Raw genomic sequence first — 26275 nt, 5'->3', positions numbered from 1 at the left:
ATACAAAATTGTTGGAGTCGCTACGTGACACCAGAGCAGGTGTTCGTAGGTCAGGAGAAAGTTACGCTTCTTCGCGTGGGCGTGATTTGTAGAGGCGGTGATGGCTGGAACCTCTCAGCGAGCCGTTAATGAAACATACCTATTTACAATAGTACTTATTCATTTTCATACAGACACGGGATTACAGCAGGCGGGAGGCTACTGCTCCTCGATGACGTCGGTTGGTGCCTTTGTACAGAGTGCTGAGGTCAGAAGCTGTTGGCTCGAGACGCACGAGAATGGTAGGAAATGACGCGTAGGTCACAGAATGTGACCCTGGTGATCTTTCGAGTACCAGCAACAGTCAAAGGCAGGAAGCGAGTAACTATTTCAGACGAGTTTAGCAGTTATTGACTGCGCGTTTAAATCCGTGCGAGCTTCCGACATCACACGACATAGTTAGGATGTTTAGTTGGTACCTTTTCAATTACACACTGATTTCCTGTGGGTCTGGAACTGAGGCTAGCGTTCGCAAAGCGTGGCAGACATGTCGACTGGGGCGAAGTCATAAGATCGTTACAGGGCCTGCCTTTCCCGTGGGCGTCGCTTCTGCCTCGGAACAGAGTTCGCGTTAACAGCGACAGCATTGGCATCAGCGAAGCTGACACCAAGGTGTGCGCCGCGCCTGGCAGACTAATTAGTTGTCGCCGCTTAACACACTGGGATGGACGGCGTTTACCTGGTAATAGCCAGCACGGCCGAAATTTCTAAGTCGAAAGTATTTGCTTCCACTGTGCGGTGTTTAACAGCAATGAAGGCCCACAGGAAACGGTGTACAGCAACAGAGTCATCCGGTAGGTGACCCTGTGGCATGAGTGCGCCAATTTGTCTGCATGTAGCCCCCTAGCTCAGGTGGATGCCCAAAGTCAAGTGATGAGAGGGTGACTGGATCTTGGTCTGGCACTGCACTGCACCTCGAACTTAACAGCTGGTGAAGATCACCGCACCACGTACGCATTTCTCTAAGGTTGTATACAAAAGACCCTGCCGTGCATCTGTGAACATATGAGAATAAGGAACTGCTTTTTTTGGGTGGTGGGACGGGGTTATATATGTGAGAGTCAGAAGCACCCACACTCCGTAATAGTCAACATGCTACAGCAGTCAGGCGTCGCCATTGGGTGGCGATGACTTCATTAGTTCAGCCCGTCCTGTTAACTTCTGCAGGAGCCTAGACTGAGCTGCAGTATTGCCCAACTTCATCCTTCAGAGGCGCTGACCAACATTTTCTGCTTTGTTAGCTAGCTTCCCGAATAACCGATCTTTCGTTTTGACTACTCCTTCTTGTGAAACAGTGTTGGGGGTTCAAGCTGACGCTCTCTCGCCCTCTGTATGAGGTCGTTGCAGGAGCAGTTCATCGTACCTGATGGAGTCGTGGTGAAACAACATGTTGAACCAACAAGTCATTACATTAATTAAAAACTTTATTCACACACAGATGAGCCTTCAACGTCATGAATAGCATCAGACAGTAAGCTTATAAGAAGCTCTTAACACAATTAAACATCAATCCGGAAAGGTGTCGTGGTACCAAACCCAGAACTTGGCAATTTAAGAAACCACGTCACCGCGGCGCACCACAGAATCCATAACAAGTGTCAGAGGTCGTTAACTGAACACTCCAAGGCCTGCAAGCTTCCTTGAGCTGTGTACACGTCCCTGCACTGCAGCCACAGCCTTCCCAGGAACCAGAAAATCACCGACAGGGACGCTTTTTATGTGTTTGGCCCATCTGCCACTCAGCTCAGCAGAAGTACGGTTTTGGTCTAGGCTGTGCCACCGACGCGCAATAAATCTCAGGACAGACTTCAAGAAACCAAACAAAGCCACACGGTTCGTCCCCGCATGCTCGGCGCCTCTCTCCCTGTGCTGTCAGCGAGCATCCACCCCTGGCCCCGGCTCCATGCTTAAGCCGTTCCATGGTTTTCAGGAAGCCTCCAGGCACCAACCACCTAGGAGTCAAGACATGAGAGACCACAGAACTTCGGGAGCATTCGTTGCCGCTATCCTTGTGCTGACGGCCAGCAGAAGCCATTTCTCTTCGCAGGATCTGGTATCGAGAGAACAGACTCGTCAACGCTGTCACCTTCGTCCGCTTGTCAAATCAGGTAGTGCTGTGCACGATTGCGTTGATGCTCCGCGCGCTCTCTGGCGTGGCGGGTGTTCTTCAGAGACAAGGGAAATGTCAGAAGCGTTCCAGGGAAGTGCAACACGGCCTCTGTTTTTCTCTGCGTACGTAAATGATCTAACGGACGGCAGGCCGGTGTGGCCGAGCAGTACTAGGTGCTTCTGTCTGGAACCGCGCAACCGCTGCAGTCGCAGGTTCGAATAATGCCTCGGGCATGGATCATGGATGTGTGTGATGTCCTTAGGATAGTTAGGTTTAAGAAGTTCTAAGTTCTACGGGAATTATGACAGATGTTAAGTCCCATGGTGCTCAGAGCCATTTGAACCATTCTTTTGCTCTAACGGACAGGGTGAGCAGCAATCTGTGGCTGTTTATTGTTGATGTACGAGAATGTATCGTCGTTGCTTGACTGTAAGATGGTGTGATGAAGGCCTACTAGTTCTAAATGTAAAAAAAAAAAAAAATACAATTTAATGCAGATACGAAGGAAACACAATCCTGTAATTTTTGAATATAGATCTACTAGTGTCCTGCTTGATAGTATCATTTCGGTTCAGTATACAGGTCTAATGCTGCAAGGATATACGAAATGGAACGAGCATATAAGGACTGTAGTAGCAATGGCGAATGGTCGACTTTGCTGGGTGAATTTTAGGTACGTGTGGCTTATCTGTAAAGCAGACCGTGTATATAACGCTAATGGGACCCATTCTTGAGTAATGCTCGAGTGTTTGGGTTACCCACCAAGCCATATTAAAGAAAAGAGCCGAAGCAGTTCAAAGGCAGGTTGCTAGATTTGTTACCGCCAGTACACTACTGGCCATTAAATTTGCTACACCAAGATGAAATGCAGATGATAAACGGGTATTCATTGGACAAATATATTATACTAGAACGGACATCTGATTACATTTTCACGCAATTTGGGTGCATAAATAACGGCCTTGATACGCCTGGGCATTGAGTCAAACAGATCTTGGATGGCGTGTAAAGGTACAGCTGCCCATGCAGCTTCAACACGATACCACAGTTCATCAAGAGTAGTGACTGGCGTATTGTTACGAGCCAGTTGCTCGGCCACCATGACCAGACGTTTTCAATTGATGAGAGATCTGGAGAATATGCTGGCCAGTGCAGCAGTCGAACATGTTTTTTTATCCAGAGAGGCCCGTACAGGACCTGCAACATGAGGTCGTGCATTATCCTGCTGAAATGTAGGGTTTCGCAGGGATCGAATGAAGGGTAGAGCCAGGGGTTGTAACACATCTGAAATGTAACGTCCACTGTTCAAAGTGCCGTCAATGCGAACAAGAGGTGACCGAGACGTGTAGCCAATGGCACCCCGTACCATCACGCTGGGTGATACGAATACACGCTTCCAATGTGCGTTAACCGCGATGTCGCCGAACACGGATGCGACCATCATGATGCTGTAAACAGAACCTTGATTCATCCGAAAAAATGACGTTTTGCCATTCGTGCACCCAGGTTCGCCGTTGAGTACACCATCGCAGGCGCTCCTATCTGTGATGCAGCGTCAAGGGTAACCGCAGCCATGGTCTCCTACCTGATAGTCCCTGCTGCTGCAAACGTCGTCGAACTGTTCGTGCAGATGGTTATTGTCTTGCAACCGTCCCCATCTGTTGACTCAGGGATCAAGACGTGGCTGCACGATCCGTTACAGTCATGTGCATAAAATGGTTGTCATCTTGAGTGCTAGTCATATGAGGCCGTTGGGACCCAGCAGGGCGTTCCGTATTACCGTCCGGAACCCATCGATTCCACATTCTGCTAACAGTCATTGGGTTTCGACCAATGCGAGCAGCAACGTCGAGATAAGATAAACCGTAATCGCAATACGCTACAATCTGACCTTTACCGAAGTCGGAAACGTGAGGGTACGCATTTCTCCTCCTTACACGAGACATCACAACAATGTTTCACCAGGCAACGCCTATTAACTGCTGTTTGTGTGTGAGAAATCGGTTGGAAACTTTCCTTATGTGAACACATTGCACGTGTTGCCACCGGCACCAACCACCTGTGAATGCTCTGAAAAGCTAATCATTTGCATATCACAGCATGTTCTTCCTGTCGGTTAAATTTCGCGTCTGTAGCACGTCATCTTCGTGGTGTGGCAATTTTAATGGCCAGTAGTGTGCTATGGAGATGCTTCGGGAACTGAAATGGGAATCTTTAGAGCGAAACGACGTTCTTTTCGAGGAACACTGTAGAGAAAATTTAGGGTGCTTGCATTTGACATTTACTGCTGAACGATTCTATTACCGCCAGTACAAATTTTGCGTGAGGACGACGAAGATAAGAGAAATTAGGTCTTGTAAGAAGTCATATAGACAGTCATTCTTCTCTCGCTCTATTTGCGAGTGGAACAGGAACCGAAAAGAGTGGTAGTGGTACAAGGTACTCTCCAACAGCCTTGAAGCAAGCCTCCGAACCTGGCGGTACTTAAACTGTGCCGCGTAGCCACGGCACAACAGTCACAGCTGTCACACAGGTACCAGTATTCGTTCGGAACGTTTCAAGATGGTCCGACCACATTATAAGCTAGAAAATCAGAGACGAGATTAAAAGTCATATGATGAATCCTAACAATGTGAAAATCAAGTATAATGGAGATTAGGGAACTGCCGTACAACCAGACCTCGAGTCTGGTGCAGTTTCTATGCGCTTTAACTATTCACTGTCAAGTCACATTAATGTAACCACCTGTCAAAAGCCAGAATAATCACCTTTTGCAGCACGAACCACTGCGAGACATGCAGGAAGAGATTCAGTGTGGTACTGAAAGGTACCGAGAGTGATGTGGAACCATACCGAATCGATTGCCGTTGTCAGCAGCGCTGAGTTTCTCATCTGAGAATCCATCGCACGAGCAACCCTGATCAAGTCGATCACATGAATTCTCGATTGAGCTTGAAACTAGGGAGTTTGTAGGCCAGGGTAAACTCATCCTGGTACTCTTTGAATCAGGGACGTCCATTGCGATTTGTGATTTGTATTTTGCATTCTCCTACTGGGTTGCATTATCCTGATGGTGGAGGCTATCATTCTGACGAAAGACAAACTGCGGCCATGGTCTCCAAGAGTAAATGCATACTTGTGTTGACCCATTGACGCTTCCATAATGACGAGATCACCCTGAGAATGGCACCGAAACTTTCCCCAGACCATAACGCATGCAGGGTGTTTGCTTCCAGGCATATCACACCGTACATGCCAACGAGCATTTATCCGATGGAGCATGAAACGTGCCGTCCGGTGTGGCCTTGCGGTTCTAGGCGCTTCAGTCTGGAACCGCGTGACTGCTACGGTCGCATGTTCGAATACTGCCTCGGGCATGGATGAGTGTGATGTCCTTTCGTTAGTTAGGTTTAAGTAGTTCTAAGTTCTAGGGGACTGATGACCATAGAGCCATTTGAAGCATGAAACGTGATTCATCTGAAAAGACCACATGTCGCCACTCAGTGGGCGTTTAGTTGTGGTATTGGTGTGCAAATTCCAGCCTTCGTCGCCGATGAACAACACTTAGTATGGGAACGTGAACCGGATGTTTGCTGTGGGGGCCCATACGCTGAATGGTCGTTGGTCCTTGGTACATCTGGGCGGTCAGTTGCTCAGCAGTTGCACGCCTCATCACACGTACACTTCCCCGCAGCCGTCATTCAACCATGTCATCTATGGTCCGTAGAGCCTCGGCGCTGGTTTTGGATAGCGTCAGTTAGGCATGCGCAGAATACTGTAACCACAGCGGCATGAGAAAAGTTTATATAAAATTAGCTGTTTCGGAAGTGATTCCACCCTTGGCTCGACAGCCAATGACCATGTCCTTTCTGTACGTCAAATAAGTCCCTCCATTTCTGGACTGCAACAACTACTGCGCTGTTTTCAGCGTCCCCCGGACACGCTTTATATAACCTCCAGTGTTAGTGCTGCCACCTGCCGTCTGTGGTGGTGGTTATTCCACGTTGATGTCGAAGATAGGCGGTGGTCATATTAATGTGATTGGACCATCCAGCAGATCCTAAGAAATATGGATAGCGTGAGGGAGTCACAATTCTCAAATTCCACTGACAGGGGCTGCAATAAAAGCGCAAAGAACCTTACGCAATTTGTTTTTATAGATGGAGCCACTCGACTCCTACACCGACATGATGACCAACTCAAAAAGTCTACTGCCATCTCTGCATAAGGATTATGTAATGTTAACCGGGGACCCGTTAAGTAGAAGAAAAGGTTACAGGACAATATGGGCTTGGGACAAGGAATGAAAGAGGAGAAAGACTAATTGAGTTCTGTAGCAAGTTTCAGTTAGTAATAGCGAATACCCTGTTCAAGAATCACAAGAGGAGGTGGTATACTTGGAAAAGGCCGGGAGATACGGGAAGATTTCAATCAGATTACATCATGGTCAGACAGAGATTCCGAAATCAGATAATGGATTGTAAGGCGTACCCAGGAGCAGATATAGACTCAGATCACAATATAGTAGTGATGAAGAGTAGGCTGAAGTTCAAGACATTAGTCAGGATGAATCAATACGCTAAGAAGTTGGATACGGAAGTGCTAAGGAATGACGAGATACGTTTGAAGTTCTCTAACGCTATAGATACAGCAATAAGGAATAGCGCAGTAGGCAACACAGTTGAAGAGGAATTCACGTCTCTAAAAAGGTCCATCACAGAAGTTGGGAAGGAAAACATAGGTACAAAGAAGGTAGCTGCGAAGAAACCATGGGTAACAGAAGAAATACTTCAGTTGATTGATGAAAGGAGGAAGTACAAACATGTTCCGGGAAAATCAGGAATACAAAAATACAAGTCGCTGAGGAATGAAATAAATAGGAAGTGCAGGGGAGCTAAGACGAAATGGCTGCAGAAAAAATGTGAAGACATCGAAAAAGGTATGATTGTCGGAAGGACAGACTCAGCAACCAACAACCAAGAGGGAATAATAAGAGTGGACGATCAAGAACGAAGTGCTCGTATTAAGAAGGGAGTAAGACAAGGCTGTAGCTTTCGCCCTTACTCTTCAATCTGTACATCGAGGAAGCAATGATGGAAATAAAAGAAAGGTTCTGGAGTGGAATTAAAATAGAAAGTGAAAGGATATCAATGATACGATTCGCTGATTACATTGCTATCCTGAGTGAAAGTGAAGGAGAATTAAATGATCTGCTGAACGGAATGAACAGTCTAATGAGTACACAGGATGGTTTGAGAGTAAATCGGAGAAAGACGAGAGTAATGAGAAGTAGTAGATATGAGAACAGCGAGAAACTTAACATCTGGATTGATGGTCACGAAGTCAATAAAGTTAAGGAATTCTGCTACCTAGGCAGTAAAATAACCAATGACGGACGGAGCAAGGAGGACATCAAAAGCATACTCGTTATGGCAAAAAAAGGCATTTCTGGCCAAGAGAAGTCTACTAATATCAAATACCGGCCTTAATTTGAGGAAGAAATGTCTGAGGATGTACGTCTGGAGTACAGCATTGTATGGTAGTGAAACATGGACTGTGGGAAAACCGGAGCAGAAGAGAATCGAAGCATTTGAGATGTGGTGCTATAGACGAATGTTGAAAATTAGGTGGACTGATAAGGAATGAGGAGGTTCTGCGCAGAATCGGATAGGAAAGGAATATGTGGAAAACACTGATAAGGAGAAGGGACAGGGTGATAGGACATTTGCTAAGACATGAGGGAATGACTTCCATGGTACTAGAGGGAGCTGTAGAGGGCAAAAACTGTAGAGGAAGACAGAGATTGGAATACGCCAAGCAAATAATTGAGGACGTAGGTTGCAAGTGCTATTCTGAGATGAAGAGGTTAGCACAGGAAACGAATTCATGGCGGTCCGCATCAAACCAGTCAGTAGACTGATGAAAAAAAAAAAACCGGGGAGCCTAGAAACGACGGAGAGGCTCCGTCCCCGCCATAGCCTTAGTGGTCCGCAACCCCACGAAGACTACCTCAGTCCACTTCACCCCTCCGCCGCCCCACACCGAACCCAGGGTTATTGTGCTGTTCGACCCCCGGTGAACCTCCCAGGGATCGCCTCACACCAGTCGAGTGTAGCCACTATGTTTGTGTGGTGGAGTAATGGTGGTGTACGCGTACGTGGAGAACTTGTTTGCGCAGCAATCGCCGACATAGTGTGAGGCGGAATAACGGGAACCAGCCCGCATTTTCCGAGGCAGATGGAAAATCGCCTAGAAATCATCCACAGTTTGGCCGCCTCTCCGGACCTCGAAACAGATCCGACTGTGACAAATCTAAAGTGGTCAATGATACAAATTTATCTGTGCAACGACAAGAATGTAGTGACAACTACGAACATCATTTGTTGGACGAAAAGTACGAAAACTAATACTCCAAACCGACATTTCACGGCAACTAATCAATAAAAAAACGTATCACATGTTCTAATGAATGCATGAAAGCCGTCTGACGATGAATTGTAATGATTCGAATCCGCCGGCCGCTGTGGCCGAACGGTTCTAGGCGCTTCAGTCCGGAAACACGCTGCAACGGTCGCAGTTTCGAATCCTGCATCGGGCAGAGACATTTGAACTGAAACCGGTAATAGTGTCTTTTGAAAAAAGGAACTTAAAAATAAATTTATGGCTAGTTGCTCTTTTCAAACAAGAGCCACGGTCTTCAACCATGTCGTCATAAGACAATTGTATGACAGCTAGTTGCTGTCGAAACTGGTCATGAAACAGACCATTTCACATGAAGCGATCTGGCTTCCTAATATTATAAACATTAAAATTCAATCTGCTTGCTGTTTACGAATAGTTCCGTGTTTTAAGACTTCGGGCAAACGAAGTGGCCAGCCTCGGCCCGCCGCTGTGTGCTGGACGCTGGCTTTGGCCGCACACTGGCACTGGCTTCCCCGAGTGGAACGCGAGGCAGGCAGCCGGCGCAGGCCCGGAGTTGGGGACATTAATTGCCGCGGGATGGCTCTTACTTACTTGCCGGGGCGCCCTTTGTTTCGGCCCGGGCTGCATTAAGGCGAGCACCCACCGCCACCCAGTGTCTGCCTGCCGGCGATCCGACGACCCGCGCCGGATTACCGCAAGTAATGAATTCCAAGCAGCGGCCATCCCCAGAAACAAACTGGCCCGCGGGGAAACGGCCGTTCTTACTTTCGCAGGCGGCATTTTCTGCCTCGTCTCGAGCAGGTCTTACCGATTTATTACCTAACAATGGGCCGCGAAAGCTGCGGTATCGAACTTTTCTTCGGAGCTTTTCTGTAATTGTGGTTTGAATCGGGGGAGAAAAGATTACTGCTCGCAGCAGGAGGAGCGATTAACAAGCCATTAGCCCACAGTCTTCAGGAAATTGCTTTCCTCTAATACTGGAATAACAGCCGCGTCTTGGAGCGTATTTGTATCACAAGAGGAGTATAACCTAGGGATTGCAAAACCGACCGTTTAAAACTGATACCAGTATTTTAATTCTGAATAACTGGCAATTTTTAGGCATTTGTTTGGTCTCGGTTGTATTAATAAGCGGATAAAAATGCAGAATATCATTTAGCAGCAGTGCTAATTTTTTTGGAAAAATGTTATTTTTATTCGTAAAATTTCCATTGCTTTGAAATATCGCGTTAATATAGAAAATAGGAAATGTAATCAGTGCTATTTTAATAACAAAGCTGACAGAGACGAGCAACTAATACAACGCATAAGTACTGGTTCGGCATTGTTATGACAATAATATACTTGTTACCATGTGGTGTTGCCTGTTGCATGACTCATGTGTTCATGTACTGCGCGAGACTTGCCTCAAGTGATCTGTCATGGTTATTCGCTGTTTGTCGTTGGACATTATTGTATTACAGAATGGCACCATTCCGAGTCTCTAAGTATTTACGAAGTGCAGTAGCAATGAAGCGCAATGTCCTAGTTGTTAAGGACGCCAGGAGCCACAACTAACTTGCGTCGTCATATAAGCAGAAAACTTAAAAACTTAATAATTCATTCATAGTTTTTCAATTAAAAATAGAAAGTAGATGATCAGTTGCCTGTATCTATACAATATGCCTTTACTTGTTTGTAGCCCTTGAAAACGGACAACTTTACATGAGGAATAGAGTTTTTTCAACCTTAGTTTCCACCCTTTAGCGCTGACTATTCATAATATCCTAATAGTGGAGCGGTCCTCGATTACAACACGATTTCTGAGCAAAGTTTAAAAAAAATTTGAGTTAATAAGAATTTACATTGATAAGTGACTAGTGATGGGGTAACGATCATGATTGTCTGCAGACTCTGTTGTTTTGTGACTTATGGATATATGTGCTCGCAATATATAACAGCGTATTTGTATCACAAGAGGAGTATAACCCAGGGATTGCAAAACCGACCGTTTAAAACTGCGTCACGAATGTATTTAATAATAATGACTACGTCGTACAAATGAGTCAGCTCATTTTAAAGCCATAAAAATCTGCACTTGATAATGGCCTAAGGCCGAAATTGCAATCGTGAAATAAAAAAAGTGTTACACTCACTGGCGTAAATATGATGTCTGTTATAAAGCCATTGATTATATTCGTGCACTCAAGCGCGTTAACAGAATCGCATTACGAAGTTGGCTCAGTTCGAGAAAAAAATCGCGGAAGTAAAAGAAGGGCGGTACGACGTCCAAAAGCTGGATAGGGGTGCCACTGAACCACCAGGCCTGACTATGTGCTCTGCAAAATTCTAGTACTTTCTGCTAAAAGGCTCACGTAATTGGACTGACAAGTCTACATATTATTTCGCTCAGTTTCGTTACAGAGAATTCTTTCGCCACCTTCAAAGAAATGCTATTTGTATTTATCTGAATTATTCACAAAACTTTGAAGAAATTACATCATGATGACTGGATTACGATTCGAACCTCGTTCCTCATGAACGCCTGGCAAGTGATGTAGCTCCGTGCCATTTTGTACGACACATCCTCCTCTATATCCATCTACCTTAATATCATTGCTCCCTGGCTTTCCAGAAATCCCTATTCTCCCTATGTCTCTCCAATATTTCCTTCCGGCCATAATCGCTTCCCTGTCTCCATAATACACTCCTGGAAATGGAAAAAAGAACACATTGACACCGGTGTGTCAGACCCACCATACTTGCTCCGGACACTGCGAGAGGGCTGTACAAGCAATGATCACACGCGCGGCACAGCGGACACACCAGGAACCGCGGTGTTGGCCGTCGAATGGCGCTAGCTGCGCAGCATTTGTGCACCGCCGCCGTCAGTGTCAGCCAGTTTGCCGTGGCATACGGAGCTCCATCGCAGTCTTTAACACTAGTAGCATGCCGCGACACCGTGGACGTGAACCGTATGTGCAGTTGACGGACTTTGAGCGAGGGCGTATAGTGGGCATGCGGGAGGCCGGGTGGACGTACCGCCGAATTGCTCAACACGTGGGGCGTGAGGTCTCCACAGTACATCGATGTTGTCGCCAGTGGTCGGCGGAAGGTGCACGTGCCCGTCGACCTGGGACCGGACCGCAGCGTCGCACGGATACACGCCAAGACCATAGGATCCTACGCAGTGCCGTAGGGGACCGCACCACCACTTCCCAGCAAATTTGGGTCACTGTTGCTCCTGGGGTATCGGCGAGGACCATTCGCAACCGTCTCCATGAAGCTGGGCTACGGTTCCGCACACCGTTAGGCCGTCTTCCGCTCACGCCCCAACATCGTGCAGCCCGCCTCCAGTGGTGTCGCGACAGGCGTGAATGGAGGGACGAATGGAGACGTGTCGTCTTCAGCGATGAGAGTCGCTTCTGCCTTGGTGCCAATGATGGTCGTATGCGTGTTTGGCGCCGTGCAGGTGAGCGCCACAATCAGGACTGCATACGACCGAGGCACACAGGGCCAACACCCGGCATCATGGTGTGGGGAGCGATCTCCTACACTGGCCGTACACCTCTGGTGATCGTCGAGGGGACACTGAATAGTGCACGGTCCCAATGCAAACCGTCATCGAACCCATCGTTCTACCATTCCTAGACCGGCAAGGGAATTTGCTGTTCTAACAGGACAATGCACGTCCGCATGTATCCCGTGCCATTCAACGTGCTCTAGAAGGTGTAAGTCAACTACCCTGGCCAGCAAGATCTCCGGATCTGTCCCCCATTGAGCATGTTTGTGACTGGATGAAGCGTCGTCTCACGCGGTCTGCACGTCCAGTACGAACGCTGGTCCAACTGAGGCGTCAGGTGGAAATGGCATAGCAAGCCGTTCCACAGGACTACATCCAGCATCTCTACGATCGTCTCCATGGGAGAATAGCAGCCTGCATTGCTGCGAAAGGTGGATATACACTGTACTAGTGCCGACATTGTGCATGCTCTGTTGCCTGTGTCTATGTGCCTGTGGTTCTGTCAGTGTGATCATGTGATGTATCTGACCCCAGGAATGTGTCAATAAAGTTTCCCCTTCCTGGGACAATGAATTCACGGTGTTCTTATTTTAATTTCCAGGAGTGTATTCCAATCGCTGGTGACAATCTCCCTCTGTCTTTTCCTTGGGCTGTGCTTTCTAGTTACATTTCTGTATTCCTTATCATAATCTCTTTCACTCTTTTTATTCCTCCTCAACTCACAGAATTTGTATAACGGTCTCTCTCTCTCTCTCCCTCTGTATATTGTATTATATACCTTCGTTCTCATTCGCAAAGAGAAATTATCGTATGATATCAATCATTCTTCCTTTCTACACAGGCCGTGTACTCCCGTTTCTCTGAGGTACCCCCTTTTGAAGCAGAGGATTGGAGTGCCCCCTCGTTCCACCCCAAACTCCTCTTCATCTACTACATCCTCCGTAGAATCACGATATTCAGCTCTTCCTAGACGCAACAGATAATTTTTTTTTATCGAGTTGAGCCTCTATAGACTACGTGGTAACAACCAATTTCATTTTAGTGTCTAGGTCTTGGTCTTGTTCTTGTTCCAGATTTGACTTCTTGCCAGTATCTTCTGAGCCCACCAACAAGTGTCTGTTTATGCTCCTGGGGCAAAGGTCCTCTCCATCTTTTGGACGTGGATACCATTTTAAACCCTTGGTAGTTGTTCACGAATCTTCTAAATTTCTTCCTGTCAGGAATTTCTCTCTGAGATACCAGTCTGCCTAAGATCTTTGCCGGTCGTTGTGGCCGATCGTTTCTAGGCGCTTCACCGGAACCGCGCTGATGTTACAGTCGCAGGTTCGAATCCTGCCTCCGGCATGGATGTGTGTGATGTCCCTAAGTTAGTTAGGTTTAAGTAGTTCTAAGTATAGGGGACTGATGACCTCAGATGTTAAGTGCCATAGGGCTTAGAGCCATTTGAACCTAAGATCTTTTTCACATCCTTCGAACCATCTCAACTGTTAAAATTAGTCCCGCTGCAACGAATACGCAACTTGACCAAAAAAATAGATATTCACCTTAAACACAAAGAACGATAACTAAAAGATAATGTATATGCGATGTCTAAGTTTCACAGAAAAGCACATTGTTTACATTGTCGTCGCTGCAGATAATAGTGTAAGTTGTTCTTCGTACGAAAGCCTGTTAATATGCCTCACGTCAGCAATTAGTGTACGCCGTGTTGTGTTCTTTTCCTTCATGTGTTATTTGCTTATACTCAGAGTGTGAAGCAAGCGGGTCTCATCGCAACTGCAAACTGAGAAGCGAGATGTTCCGTCCATGCTTCGGTCTTCATTGTGCTTTTCACAAAGAGGATTCTTTCCCCTTAACGAAGCGAGAACCTGTAAGGTTAATGCTAGGTTTTAGATACGGATTACTTATGAATGGACGTCCGAAAATATCCTGAAGTACGCTGAAGGTCCCACTAGGTGCCATGTATAGACCGAAGTACCGAATTGAAAATGCCATGTGACTGCCAGATGTTTTAGAAAAATACCTAGATAGTTAACACTTACTTTTTATAGCGCAACGATGAAGAACGGGCGTAGGAAAAGGAAACTGAACTTACCTGACTATGAAAAATGGCACCAGTTACATCACCAAGCATAAAGCCGTGTAAAATAACGTGGCTTACAGCCCTCTGTAGTGCAACGGGCATATGGACGCAATCTGTCATAATCTCTCGCAGATAGAAAACGTCAAATGCTCTGCTCCGATAACACCAACACCTACCTTTTCTACTGAAAAGTACAAAAAAACGCGAAATATTCGTAGTGATTACTCTTTTTGATGACGTTAACTGCACTGAGACATCATCAAAGATTTTACCATCGGCTAAAGGCAAATAAAACTATTCACATCAAGTTATCGTATTCGAAGAACTGAATGAAAGTTGGCTTAATTTATTTAGCTATGTAAGTGAGTGCCAAGGTAAGTTAATTTGAAGAAATATTTGAAGGAATATCCACGTAACTGACACCCAGAATGTATTTATTTATTTATTTATTTATGCATTTATTTTACCTGGCAAGATTAGGGCCTTCAGGCCCTCTCTTACACCTAACCAGGCATACTCAGATTGAACGAGTTACAATTTCTACTTAACATTAAGGACATATAGCCTATTATGCAGTATTGATGTTAAAGAAAAAATAGATATTATAACAGTAGTACAATGATAATTATAACAATAAAAATAATTATAACAATCAATAATAATAATAATAATAATAATAATAATAATCATAATAATAATAATAATAGTAATAATAATAATAATAATAATGACTATGTATATGAAAGTAAACATACTTTTCTTTTCTGAATGTCAGTCACATTGTTAGTTGGGAATTTTCTCGTTATGTTCTTACAGCTTGTGAGTTATTCTCATCGAGCAGAGACATAAGACGATAGAATGGGGTGAAAGAGATATATAAGAGGTAGATAGGTTAGAGGAAGAGAAATAGAATGGTAAAATTCGAAGCTGTGATGGAGAGGAGAAAGAAAGAGATGGGAGGGGCACAAGAATGGTGGCTATACCGTCCCTAATATGTATGTTTTGAGTTCCCTCTTGAATGTTGAGTAGTTCTGGATAAGACGCAGATCACAGGGGAGCGCGTTCCATAGTCGTATGGCTGAGATGGAGAATGACACGGAGAAAGATTTTGTGTTATGTAAAGGTACAGCCAAGATGATAGACGTATCCGATCTGGTGTTGCGATTGTGGAATGATGATAGGTGTTTAATGTGAGAAGATAAGTATTGGGGGCACCAGTGGCTAAGAAATCGATGAAGTAAGCACATCGTGTGGAGATCGCGTGCCGTATGTGGGCGTATCCAACCTAGCTGGGAGTATGAAGGACTGATATGATCATACAACCGAATATTGCACACGTATCTAACGCAAGCATTCATCTCTAGCTCGAGGCATCTAGAATTTTCACTATTTGTGCCGTGTTGAACTACATCGCAGTAGTAAAGATTAGGCAAGACTAGTGTTTCGACTAATTTTTGTTTAACATGGGTTGGAAATATTTTTCTAAATTTTTGAATTGCATGTAGGGAGGAGAGCGATTTCCGGCAAGCTGTGACTGTTTGTTCTTCCCAGTTTAGGTGTTCATCCAAGATTATTCCAAGGTCTTTTACTGTTTTTTGGTATAGTAGTTGGGTACCATTGAGGAGTATTTTAGGGACTGTTTCGCGAAAGTACCGGCTGATTAACTTTGGATGAGATATAAGTATGACCTGGGATTTCTTGGGGTTTAGTTTCAGACCTAGGTTCTGTGTCCATCGAGAAACAGAGCAAAGAGCTGCGTTCATACTCGCTACTGCGCCAGCAATGTTCTTGGGGCTTGCACTTATGTACAGTTGGATGTCGTCGGCATAAATATGGTAGTTGCAGGAATGAATCACCGAAGAAATATCATTAATGTACAGTGAGAAGAGTAGTGGACCAAGGACGGAGCCTTGGGGAACTCCAGAGCGCACGCTTTTCCATGATGACTTTTCCGACCCACAAATGACTTGTTGACTTCTGTTTTTGAGGTAGCTGTCGAACCATTGTATTGCGCTGTTTGAGAAATTCAGCTGTTTCATTTTAATTAGTAATATATCGAAGTCAACTGTGTCAAAAGCCTTGCTAAAGTCAAGCAGTGTTAGGATAGTAGCTTCACGTCTGTCCACTCAATCACATCAGTACATGTAACACAAGTATTCATAAAACACGTGGCATATGTAAGAATATATTTATAATCCTTACTATTAGCGAAACATTGAGAAAGGTTCATTGCTAGGGAGTGTAACACAAGTGACCATACCACCATTCAGATGAATTAATGTCAAGCAGATTCTGTACCGAGCTTCGAAATATGCCTCACAAAGCCACCAAGATCGGATCCCCACAAGTGAGACACGCTTCCAACCCATAAAAGTTGCAGTCACTGCGTGATGCGTATCAAGAAAATAGGTACACCTGAAGCGACCACTGTGAATGTTTAGCAATGTCAGACTGCAAATGTGCTCATTAGCAGAGAGAAATGCTGCGTGTCATCACCTCAGCAACCAGTGACATCAGACTCCAAAACACTATCGACCAGAAAGTAGAACGCAAGAGTACGCCGCTCAAAGCTCATACCGTACCACAGAATTCTGAACGAAGCAGGCTGTGAGTTGACTTGTTTGTTACAGTCGGATCTCAAAGACCAGCTTCTGCCCACAGTTAGGGTAGGAGTGTGGGTTCTGGGGAGTGGAACATGCTGGGGATATTACTGGACATAGTTTCAAGTTATCATTTATTAGTAAACATGGTATAACCACATTACACTTGGCGGCAAGAGGATTCTACAACATCAATCACGACAAGACTTAATAGGCATTTTCATTTGGTCTCCTCAAGCAATAATTTACACAAATCTATGGCCCAACCAATCCCTAGAATCATTTAAAACTTACTTCTCTGTGCCTTTAAATACACTCTTCGGCGCATATTAAAAATACATAAAAACATGCAACAAATTATTTCAGAGATCTTAAGCGCTTCACACAGCCCAAGAACAGCGATTCCCAAACTATGTTCCGCGGTAAGTGAATAAGTGCTCCGTGAAAAATTATTAATAATATGGTGTTTCCTTTCGACATTCTTTTTTAAATTCTATTGCAATTTCTGTGCTGTACCTTATGATTTAAAATTGGCGTACCACTAAATAAAACAATTTCTCGTTTTTTCAATTTTACTAAACTTCAAAGTAAGCAAAGTGTTCAGAGTACCAGTAATCTAGATATGCTCCGTCACAGGAAAGGTTTGGGAGATTCCAAACATTAACACAGTCGTACCATTACAAATGCAATCAAACTAAACTTTGAATCATACGGCTATCTCGTACACTTGGTACCATCTGTACACATTCTCGGCCCGAGCAGCGGACAAAACAGTTAAGAATGGAGGCCCCTTCCATAACTCAAGAAACATCTGATTTGCTATCACTGCTGAGAGACATACATAATGACAAAAGAAACCAAGCTTAATACGAGTATTAATTAAAATAGGGGACGGACGAGGAAAGATATCATTGTAAACAAACCCTACACATGGGGTAGGTACAATTATACCGTCGTATTTAATTTAACAAAATATGAATTCACGATAGAGAGGAACAATAACGAAACGCAATTCGGAATACAAATATGACCAAAATAACACTACTGACAAATATAACACCGTAATACACGACAAGACATCTTACGAGTAAAAGAATGTCACTCGTACACCGACAAAGTATAGTGCCTCCTATGCAATGTCACTCAAAACTGAAAGACACAATGAGTGGCACACAACATTGCTTTAAAAAGTGGTTCAAATGGCTCTGAGCACTGTGGGACTTAACATCTGTAGTCATCAATCCCCTAGAACTACTTAAACCTAACTAACCTAAGGACATCACACACATCCATCCCCGAGGCAGGATTCGAACCTGTGACCGTAGCAGTCGCGCGGTTCCGGACTGAGCGCCTACCATCGCTTAAACATTGTTAAACCACACTCTGGGTACATATCACATTGCAGCACCAGCACTCAGCAGTGAGGAGGAAAACAGACAAATAGCCTCCAACAGAAGAGCCTCTCAATGAATAACAACAAACGGACCACTCTGGAGATCTCTGTCTTGGTGGCTATTTTTCCTCTTGCAGTCACAGCCGCATACCATGCTGACATGATCCCTTCACTTCTGGATGCTGGATGCACTCAAATATGACAAGCATAGTATGAAACACATCGTACTCAGCCGCAAGAAGGTGGCAGGCAGAGAGCCTGCACTCATTGACTGGAGTTCCGCAGCATCCGTCCGTACTCTGTAAACTGCAGCGAACAAAGGAGAAACATAGAATGCATTAATTGCCGGTATCTGCTCACAAGTCATCCCGACGTCACACAGCATATACAGCTGTGAGCAGATGACAGAAAGACGGGCTTCAGCCACTTCTCGAGGCCCGGCACTGTCGACTTGGGTCAGCAGTCGTACCTCGATGACTTACGCTGGTTGCTCCGCAGCGCGCTGCAGCTAACACAGTGTTGACTTCCTTCCGGTGTATTGTGACTGAGCCTCTGCAGTAGCCGACTCTGCTCCACTTCCCCTCGACCGCAGATATTATTCGCCACTTAGACACTTATATCGATTTCAGAGACGCTCCTGCAACCGGACAGATATCTCACAGACTAACAACTAAGTTTTTGCAACTCACAGTAAGTACAGATTTGTATATTTGCAGTAAGCCTGCAGCGCCTAATACACAAAATACACTCTAAGAAAAGAAAAGAAATAAATATAGGCTCACCACGAAAGAATTATCCGAGCCGGCCGTGGTGGTCTCGCGGTTCTAGGCGCGCAGTCCGGAACCGTGCGACTGCTACGGTCGCAGGTTCGAATCCTGCCTCGGGCATGGATGTGTGTGATGTCCTTAGGTTAGTTAGGTTTAAGTAGTTCTAAGTTCTAGGGGACTAATGACCACAGCAGTTGAGTCCCATAGTGCTCAGAGCCATTTGAACCATTTGAACCAATTATCCGAATGGGACAGAAATCGGTGGATATGATGTATATGTATAGACAAACAATTTCGAAGAGTTGGATGACTTATTCAAGACAAACAGCTTTACAAATTGAGCAAGTCACTAACGCGTTGGTCCCTTACGCAAGCAGTTATCACGTTTGGCATTGATTGACAGAGTTATTGGATGTCCTCCTGAAGAGTTATTGTGCCAAATTCTGTTGAACTGGCGTCTCAGATCTTCAAAATCCCGAGATGTTTGGAGCGCTCTGCCCATAATGCTTCAAACGCTATCAATTTAGGAGAGATCCGGCAGCCTTGCTGGCCAACGTAGGGTTCGCCAAGCACGAAGACGACAGGAGAAACTCTCGCCTTTAGCGGGCGGGAATTATGTTGTTGAAATGTAAGTCCAGGATGGCCTTCCACGAAGGCAAGAAAACAATGTGTACAATATCGTCGACGTACAGTTGTGCTACAATGCAGTCGTAGATAACCAAAAGGGACCTACTAGAAAATGAAATGGCACCCTAAACCACCACTCCCTGCTGTCTGGCCTTTGGTGGACCAAAGTGTGTTTGGTATTCTACCGTTGTCTTTGGCATCTCCAGACACGTCTTCATTGGCTCATTTCGAATCGGGATTTGTCACTGAAGACAATTATACTCCATTCAGTGACATTTCATGCCGAAGCCGTGTCTGGAGACGCCCTGGATAATGGTGGGATTCCAGTCTGCCTGGCGCCCGCCTGACGGCCCAACAACCAGGAAGGATTATCTGGGGTTCCAATTCTTTTCATAGCAGGATCGCGTCGGTTGTCATCCGCGACACCCTTAAAGCACAGCGGTATGTTGACGATTTTCTGCACTCCGTTTTGTTGACCATCATGGCAACCATTACATGCTTACATTTCAACAAGATAATGTACGCTCGCTTCTACTGCTTTCTTCGTACTCGCCGAACCATATCTTGGCCAGTAAGGTCGTGGAATCTCTCATCAGTTGAGAAAATCTGAAGCATTATGGGCAGGGCCCTCCAACAAACTCGGTATTTCGATGATCTAACGAGCCAGTTGGACAGAATTTGGTATGATAACCCTTCAGGAAGATATCCAACACCCTGTCAATGCCAAGCCGAGTAGCTGCTTGCACAATGGCCAGAAGTGGACCAAAGCTGTGTTTACTTTCTCAATTTGTAAAGCTGTTTCCCTTGCATAGGTCATCCAATTTTTTCTAAAACTGCAAAAATGCACATGTACCTCGCATCTACTCATTTCCGCCCCGTTCGGATAATTCCTTCGTGGTGAATGTTCTTTTCCTTAGGAAATTAAATTTTGAACGTTGTAATGTAGCAGCCAACTTTTTATCTTTGTAAAAATTCCCAACTGAAGCATGGTCAGCTGACTTATTCATACCATTTCGCTAATGAAGTCTCAGTACTGGAAGGAGCAGTGCACGCATAGCGCCCGTTGCGTACGTAGTACTGGTTACAGCCGTGTAACACACACCGAGCTTTGTGGGGTGAAATGCCTGTAAGTACGGCCGGCACCCTCCGCGCGCCACAGAGTTTGCAGCTGGGGCCTGACTGAGCCTCGCTGTGTTGCAGGTCGTCGGCCGCGCCTGCCGGCTTTCGTCAGCGAAGTCGGGGTGCCGCGGGCGCTCGCAGAGCTGCAGTTCGGTGAGTGTCGCACATCAGCCAAAGCAGTAACACTGTAGTCTCAATGGTCGAAAACTCGTAAAATATTCTTTAAGACCAGTTCGTCGGCGGTTTCCAGTTATTATCCATCTATTTGGCCAGCACTTCTGAGAAATTACGCCAATACGGTGTTATACCTCCTACTGCCTTGACAAAGGCCTCAGTTTCGCGAGGGTGAGTGTGACCAAGATTTTTAGGTGAAGCCAGTCATTGTAGATTGTATCCCGTAGAGCTACAAAATTTCTGGATACTAATTGGTACCCGCTGTCCCAAAGAGTCCCAATCGTTTTCTATAAGATTAAGATCGGGTGAGTCGGAATGTGGGGGGGGGGGGGGGGGGGGATGGGAAGGGGGAAACGGGGGGAGGAGAGACAGTCTTGAGTGCCCTTCAAACCAGCCACACAAGCGGTTGTTGTCACACTGCAAGACGACATTGTCCACAGTGTACTCATCATGAATATTCAGAAATAATGACAATACTTTGTCACCGAAAATGTTGAAATCAACATCCTGGTTCAAGTTACGGGTATCCTTAATGAGTAGGCCCAAGTCATGCTAAGAAATAACATACATTTAGTCTCTTCATGTTAGCCTCACTTGTTTGCTTCGTTATTATTATTAATATTATTGCAAAAATGTAGATTTAATAACGTTTTTAGTTAATGAGGCTGTTGATAATCACAGTAGTACAATTTGAAATTTTCACCAAATACACATCGAAGGAAGAAAAGTTGCAACACCAAGAAGGAGTTGTGCGACATGAACGAAAGTTGATAGGCGCGTTCCTGCATCTGAAAGTTGATGTCTATTCCTATTTCGCGCCAGCTGCAAAAGAGGAACCCAAGTTGTACCACTATGGGGATACAATTCAGGTTTGCTTTAAATGTATGCTCTAGCGGTCGCGAGTTAGTTATCTTTGAGTTTGAGACTGGATGCAGCGAGTTGATGTTAGTTACGAGTGCCTTTAAGGCGATAAAGACGCCGTTATCAGTACCGCACAGAGTTTGAACAAGGTCGTGTAATAGGGCTACGAGAAACTGGATATTCCTTCTGCGATATTGTGGAGAGACTTCCCATGAAAGTAACCCACTGTACATGATTGCTGGTAAGGGAAGTCACGAGAATGTAGGGTCGCAAGAAGACGCGGCTCTGGACGATCTCGCTGCACTACTGGGAGGAGAGACTATCGAGTTCGGAAGTGGCTCTGGCACCTCATACTACAACTTCAGCAGCAATCTGAGCAGCAGTTAGCACTACAGTGACACAACGACTGCTACAAATCTGTTACTTCGAGACCAGCTCCGAGCCAGACGCTCTGTAGCGATCATTCCATCAGTGTATATTGCCAAATTCACGAAACATTACAGTAGCCTGTCGAAATTTCACTTGTGGCCAGAGCTAGGTGGACTGCCGGCGTTGCTATGCTCATTGGAGGAAAAGCTAAATCTATTTCTGTTCTACAGATACGGTTCACATCAGTATCCTGAATCTCTGAACCCTGATATTTTCAGAAACTGTTGCTAGTTTTCCTAGGTGCCAACTGTAACTAAGAAATTTCTACCTTGTGAGCAGGGTGACTGCACAGCCTGTGTATCGACAGTTTTCTCATTTACGAGAACATTTCTAGTGTAAGTCTGAAATTCGTCGATTGATGGAAGCATTCTGAGACGATGAGTGACAATGTAAAGGGAAAGAAGGAAAACCATGTCCTCAATGAACCAACTTTTGCGGTGACTTACGGATTACATGCAATTAAAACTACATTTACAACATTATAGGATTAAATGAAGCAACAAGTTTACTGTTACCAGTCACCGTTTTATTTATTTCCACGACGCGTTTCAAAGGTTTAAACCTCCATCATCGGGTGAATTTACATTAGTAAGTAAGTAACATTTTACTAGTAAGTAAGGTAAGTAAGTAAGTAACATTTTACTAATATAAATTCACCCGATGATGGAGGTTTAAACCTTTGAAACGCGTCGTGGAAATGAATAAAACGGTGACTGGTAATAGTAAACTTGTTGTTTCATTTAATGTCAATAACAGTCACGGTAAAGCCTAACCTAAAAATGTTCGCATTTAAACATTATAGAAACTACTCAAAAGATCACTTTAGATGTAATCACGCAGGAACTGTTATTATATTCAAAGTTCTCTTTTTTTCTCTGGATGCGACAAAGCTGAAGCGTTGAGCTTAAGAAAGAAAAGTTGCAGATTCTCTTTGAGCGACATAGCTCGCGCCCTTTTATGTACTCAATATGCATCTGTCCTGCGTGCTTTGGCAAAGTTAGAATAATACTGCGTTCTCGTAGTTTTGAGTAGGAGAATGTACAAAGAAGTACAAATTCACAATAGTCGAGTGAGAGTCACGCAATATTCAAGAGAAAGGGTACCGAAACTTCTGCCGTCTGTTCCCTGTTTCCAGTAAGATGAAGCTCACGGCTGCGTAGGTTTCCAGAAGTAAATATTTGCGCTTGCTGCCGTATCGGTACGCACTGAACTGCATTCGAAGTGTCTCCATCCAAATATTTTTAACTTTTTTGTTCTCTGCATAAGAGCGAAGACAGGAGTTTTGAAGAGACAGCTGCAGATGAATGTTGTTATAAACTCAAAGGACTTGCTTTTTCCTTGAGTGTTGCGGAAATCGCCACGTTATCGAGAGAAGCGTCTCAGAATTCACTATAATGGGTAAACTTTTGATACTGTTTTTTCCACCAAAGTAATGAGAACTTGTATTATAGATGATTTAAACACATTTCAGTTTTCAGGAACACGTGTAAATATTGTATAAGCTTCTACATTTGTCATTGCTCCAGTATACATGAAGTTGTTCTCTCAGTTTACAACTTGAGAGCAAAATTTGACGTTAAGTATAATAGAAAAATATGTGCTTGCATTATTTTCTATGGTAGTTGCTATTTTAATCGTCTCGCCATTTATAACCGAGCAATTTGACCCGATGATAAAAATGACTAAAACTTTTAGAGGGTCGGCGCTACATTGCCAGTCTGGCCATGCTGATTGATATTTTTGATAGATTTCTTAAATCGATTCACACGAATTCCGAATTTCTTCAACGTCCGATTTCCTCTGCCACTCCAGTATAATCAGCGCTTCGTCGCTATGTATCTCCATGGGGTCTAAGGCTTTCTTTTTTACAATCTGTAATAAAAGTTCCTCTGTAGTACGACGTCTAAATACCAAGATGAATTTCGACCTTTCACTGTATCAATCCTCCTGTCTCCCAGGAAAAATAGAATGCAACTATTATTTATGTGCATAGTTACATCTGATAATAAAGTACTATTATTTGCAAAAGAAGAAATGTTTATTTTACTGCATACCCTCATTTGTCGACTGTACACTTGGTCCAGCTATCTTCATTTTCAGTTTTTCACTCAAAAATGAAAATTTAATTTTGATGAAAGTTGTAAGCGGCCTGTGTTTTGTTTAAACCCTGAGTGCGTATAATAATGACTACATAAAATTTCCCTGATTAGTATCCCCTTTACATCTGTGGATATCGACGCATGAGACTATCATTTTAACGTGGTGTAACTTCATTTCACGGATAAGTTAACACAGCTACCGCTGACTGCTCAACGGTTAATCAATGGGCTTCAGACAAGATTTAAACACACTTTTCAGTTTCCTATCAATGAGACGGTAGCTTGATTACGAAATGTTTAGAATGCTCCATCTTGTGGACGAAGCTTGTCCACTAAATATGCTTGGCTGACTAAGAGACTGAAAATCCTGAACAACGGAACAGCACTGAGCGTAACTTGGTAAATCAGTCGCTGCTCACGGGGCCTCGACGAAGACTTGCCTTCTGGATCCTGAAAGATTCGTACGAAAAATACTGCTACTAATCTTACGCAGAATGAATGAGTGCAGTCTGCGCAAAACAATCCTCACTGAATAAATACTGTTGCTGAAAGCAAATGATCGTAATAGTAGCTCCTCTATCATATAATGTATAAGCCCATGACTACATCGCTTGTTATAAGAATCGTTCTACAAATGCTCTCAATTTGATGATGAGTAAGAGCGTTAGTAATTCCGGAAAAAACTATGTATCCATAATTGTTTCAATTAAAAATAGCTCATATTACACGGAAGAACATTATCAGAATTACAAGAACCACTTGTGAAAAAAACTAAAATACTAGTACTAGTTAGATGGATGAAGAACGGATTTATGTTGTTCGCCCACAATTCAAAGGCATAAAATAGCGAAAACAATATGTGGCCCACACTACCGCAACTGGGTGCCCCACAGTAGAAGTCATTTCGAAAGTATCACCCATAATGGCTCAGCACAGATGTGAATACCTTTCATCAGTTCAATACAGCACGCCAAACTGCCCGTCGCAGTGTGTTGTCTTACTGCTCGTAGCTTATGGCAAGAGAATGCAGGATTTAATTCTCATTGTAAGTTTTCACATACAAACCCAAGCTCCCACTACCGGATAACCCCTGTCTCTCTACATGCATCAGACCAGGCACGCCTTAGAACAGAGTAGATGAGAACTTTTGTTTCCTCTTCATACACCATCCATAGTATGCAGCAGTAACAGCGTTGTTTTCGTACTGACCGAGTCATACCAATCACTAAAGAGCGTCATAGAGACTACCTATGACAAATGAGGGTGGACTGTCTACACTACAGATACCGGTCAGTGGACACAGATTACTACAGCAAAAGTGCTCACGAGTTATCAGAGGCAGGAAACACGAGAAAATGGAAATATAAATTTTACAGGCAACTTTCAAAGTCTACAAAATTACCGATTATGGAGGTCACTTTTCCTCGATTCATGAAAATCTGTCCAAATCAAATTTCTAAGGTAGGGAATATGAATCAATCGCTCGAGAAGTATGAAGAGGGTCAGGAGCAAATTCGAATCCCGGTGAATGCTCTTTGGCCAATGGTCTTGCTGACGTTGCCCTCACTTCCTTGTTGTGGGCACATTTTGAAAGTTTCGTCAACTTCATTACAGATTGTTCAATTAATTAAGGATAATAAGGTTAACTTACAATTCTTTCAATGGCTGCATCGATTATATAGAAAACACACAGTCGATAAAACGGACTTTGCTTCCTCCCGAGTAGTCCAATAACCCTGAGTTCGCTGTTGGATGTGTGTTGATTGACAACGTCCCTAGATATTTTGTTATAATATCAGAATGGATATTAGGATTTACACCAACTTTGCTAAAAAAAACTGCGGGCTGATAGCAATACGATAAGAAATCAGGTAATGAAAGGAACTCCAGATGCTTGTAACTCTTACTTGTGCGTACTTCTAAAGAGCAGTGCAGTAATCTTATATACGTTACTGGCTTCAGCAGGTTCAGTTATTTCAGAAGAATAATCAGCTGGGTATCGAATTTAAGCAGCTGAGTTGTTCGGTACGTTTGCGTGATCAGATGTTG

The 26275-nt window shown here is 44.3% G+C and overlaps 1 protein-coding gene across 1 annotated transcript in view; it reads left to right on the top strand.

Moving 5' to 3' along the window:
• The window catches only part of LOC126310439 (lachesin-like), a 1054486-nt gene that overhangs the window by 312645 nt on the left and 715566 nt on the right, over positions 1–26275 (top strand). Inside the window, exon 2 of the mRNA XM_049992112.1 lies at positions 20745–20816. Coding sequence (XP_049848069.1) covers positions 20745–20816 — 72 coding nt within the window. The remainder of the gene's footprint in view (positions 1–20744; positions 20817–26275) is intronic.

This window comes from Schistocerca gregaria, chromosome 1, assembly GCF_023897955.1.
Source record: "Schistocerca gregaria isolate iqSchGreg1 chromosome 1, iqSchGreg1.2, whole genome shotgun sequence".
NCBI classification, from domain to species: domain Eukaryota; kingdom Metazoa; phylum Arthropoda; class Insecta; order Orthoptera; family Acrididae; genus Schistocerca; species Schistocerca gregaria.
Note: the sequence above shows the minus strand (reverse complement) of the source record. Positions and strands in the feature narration are given on the sequence as shown.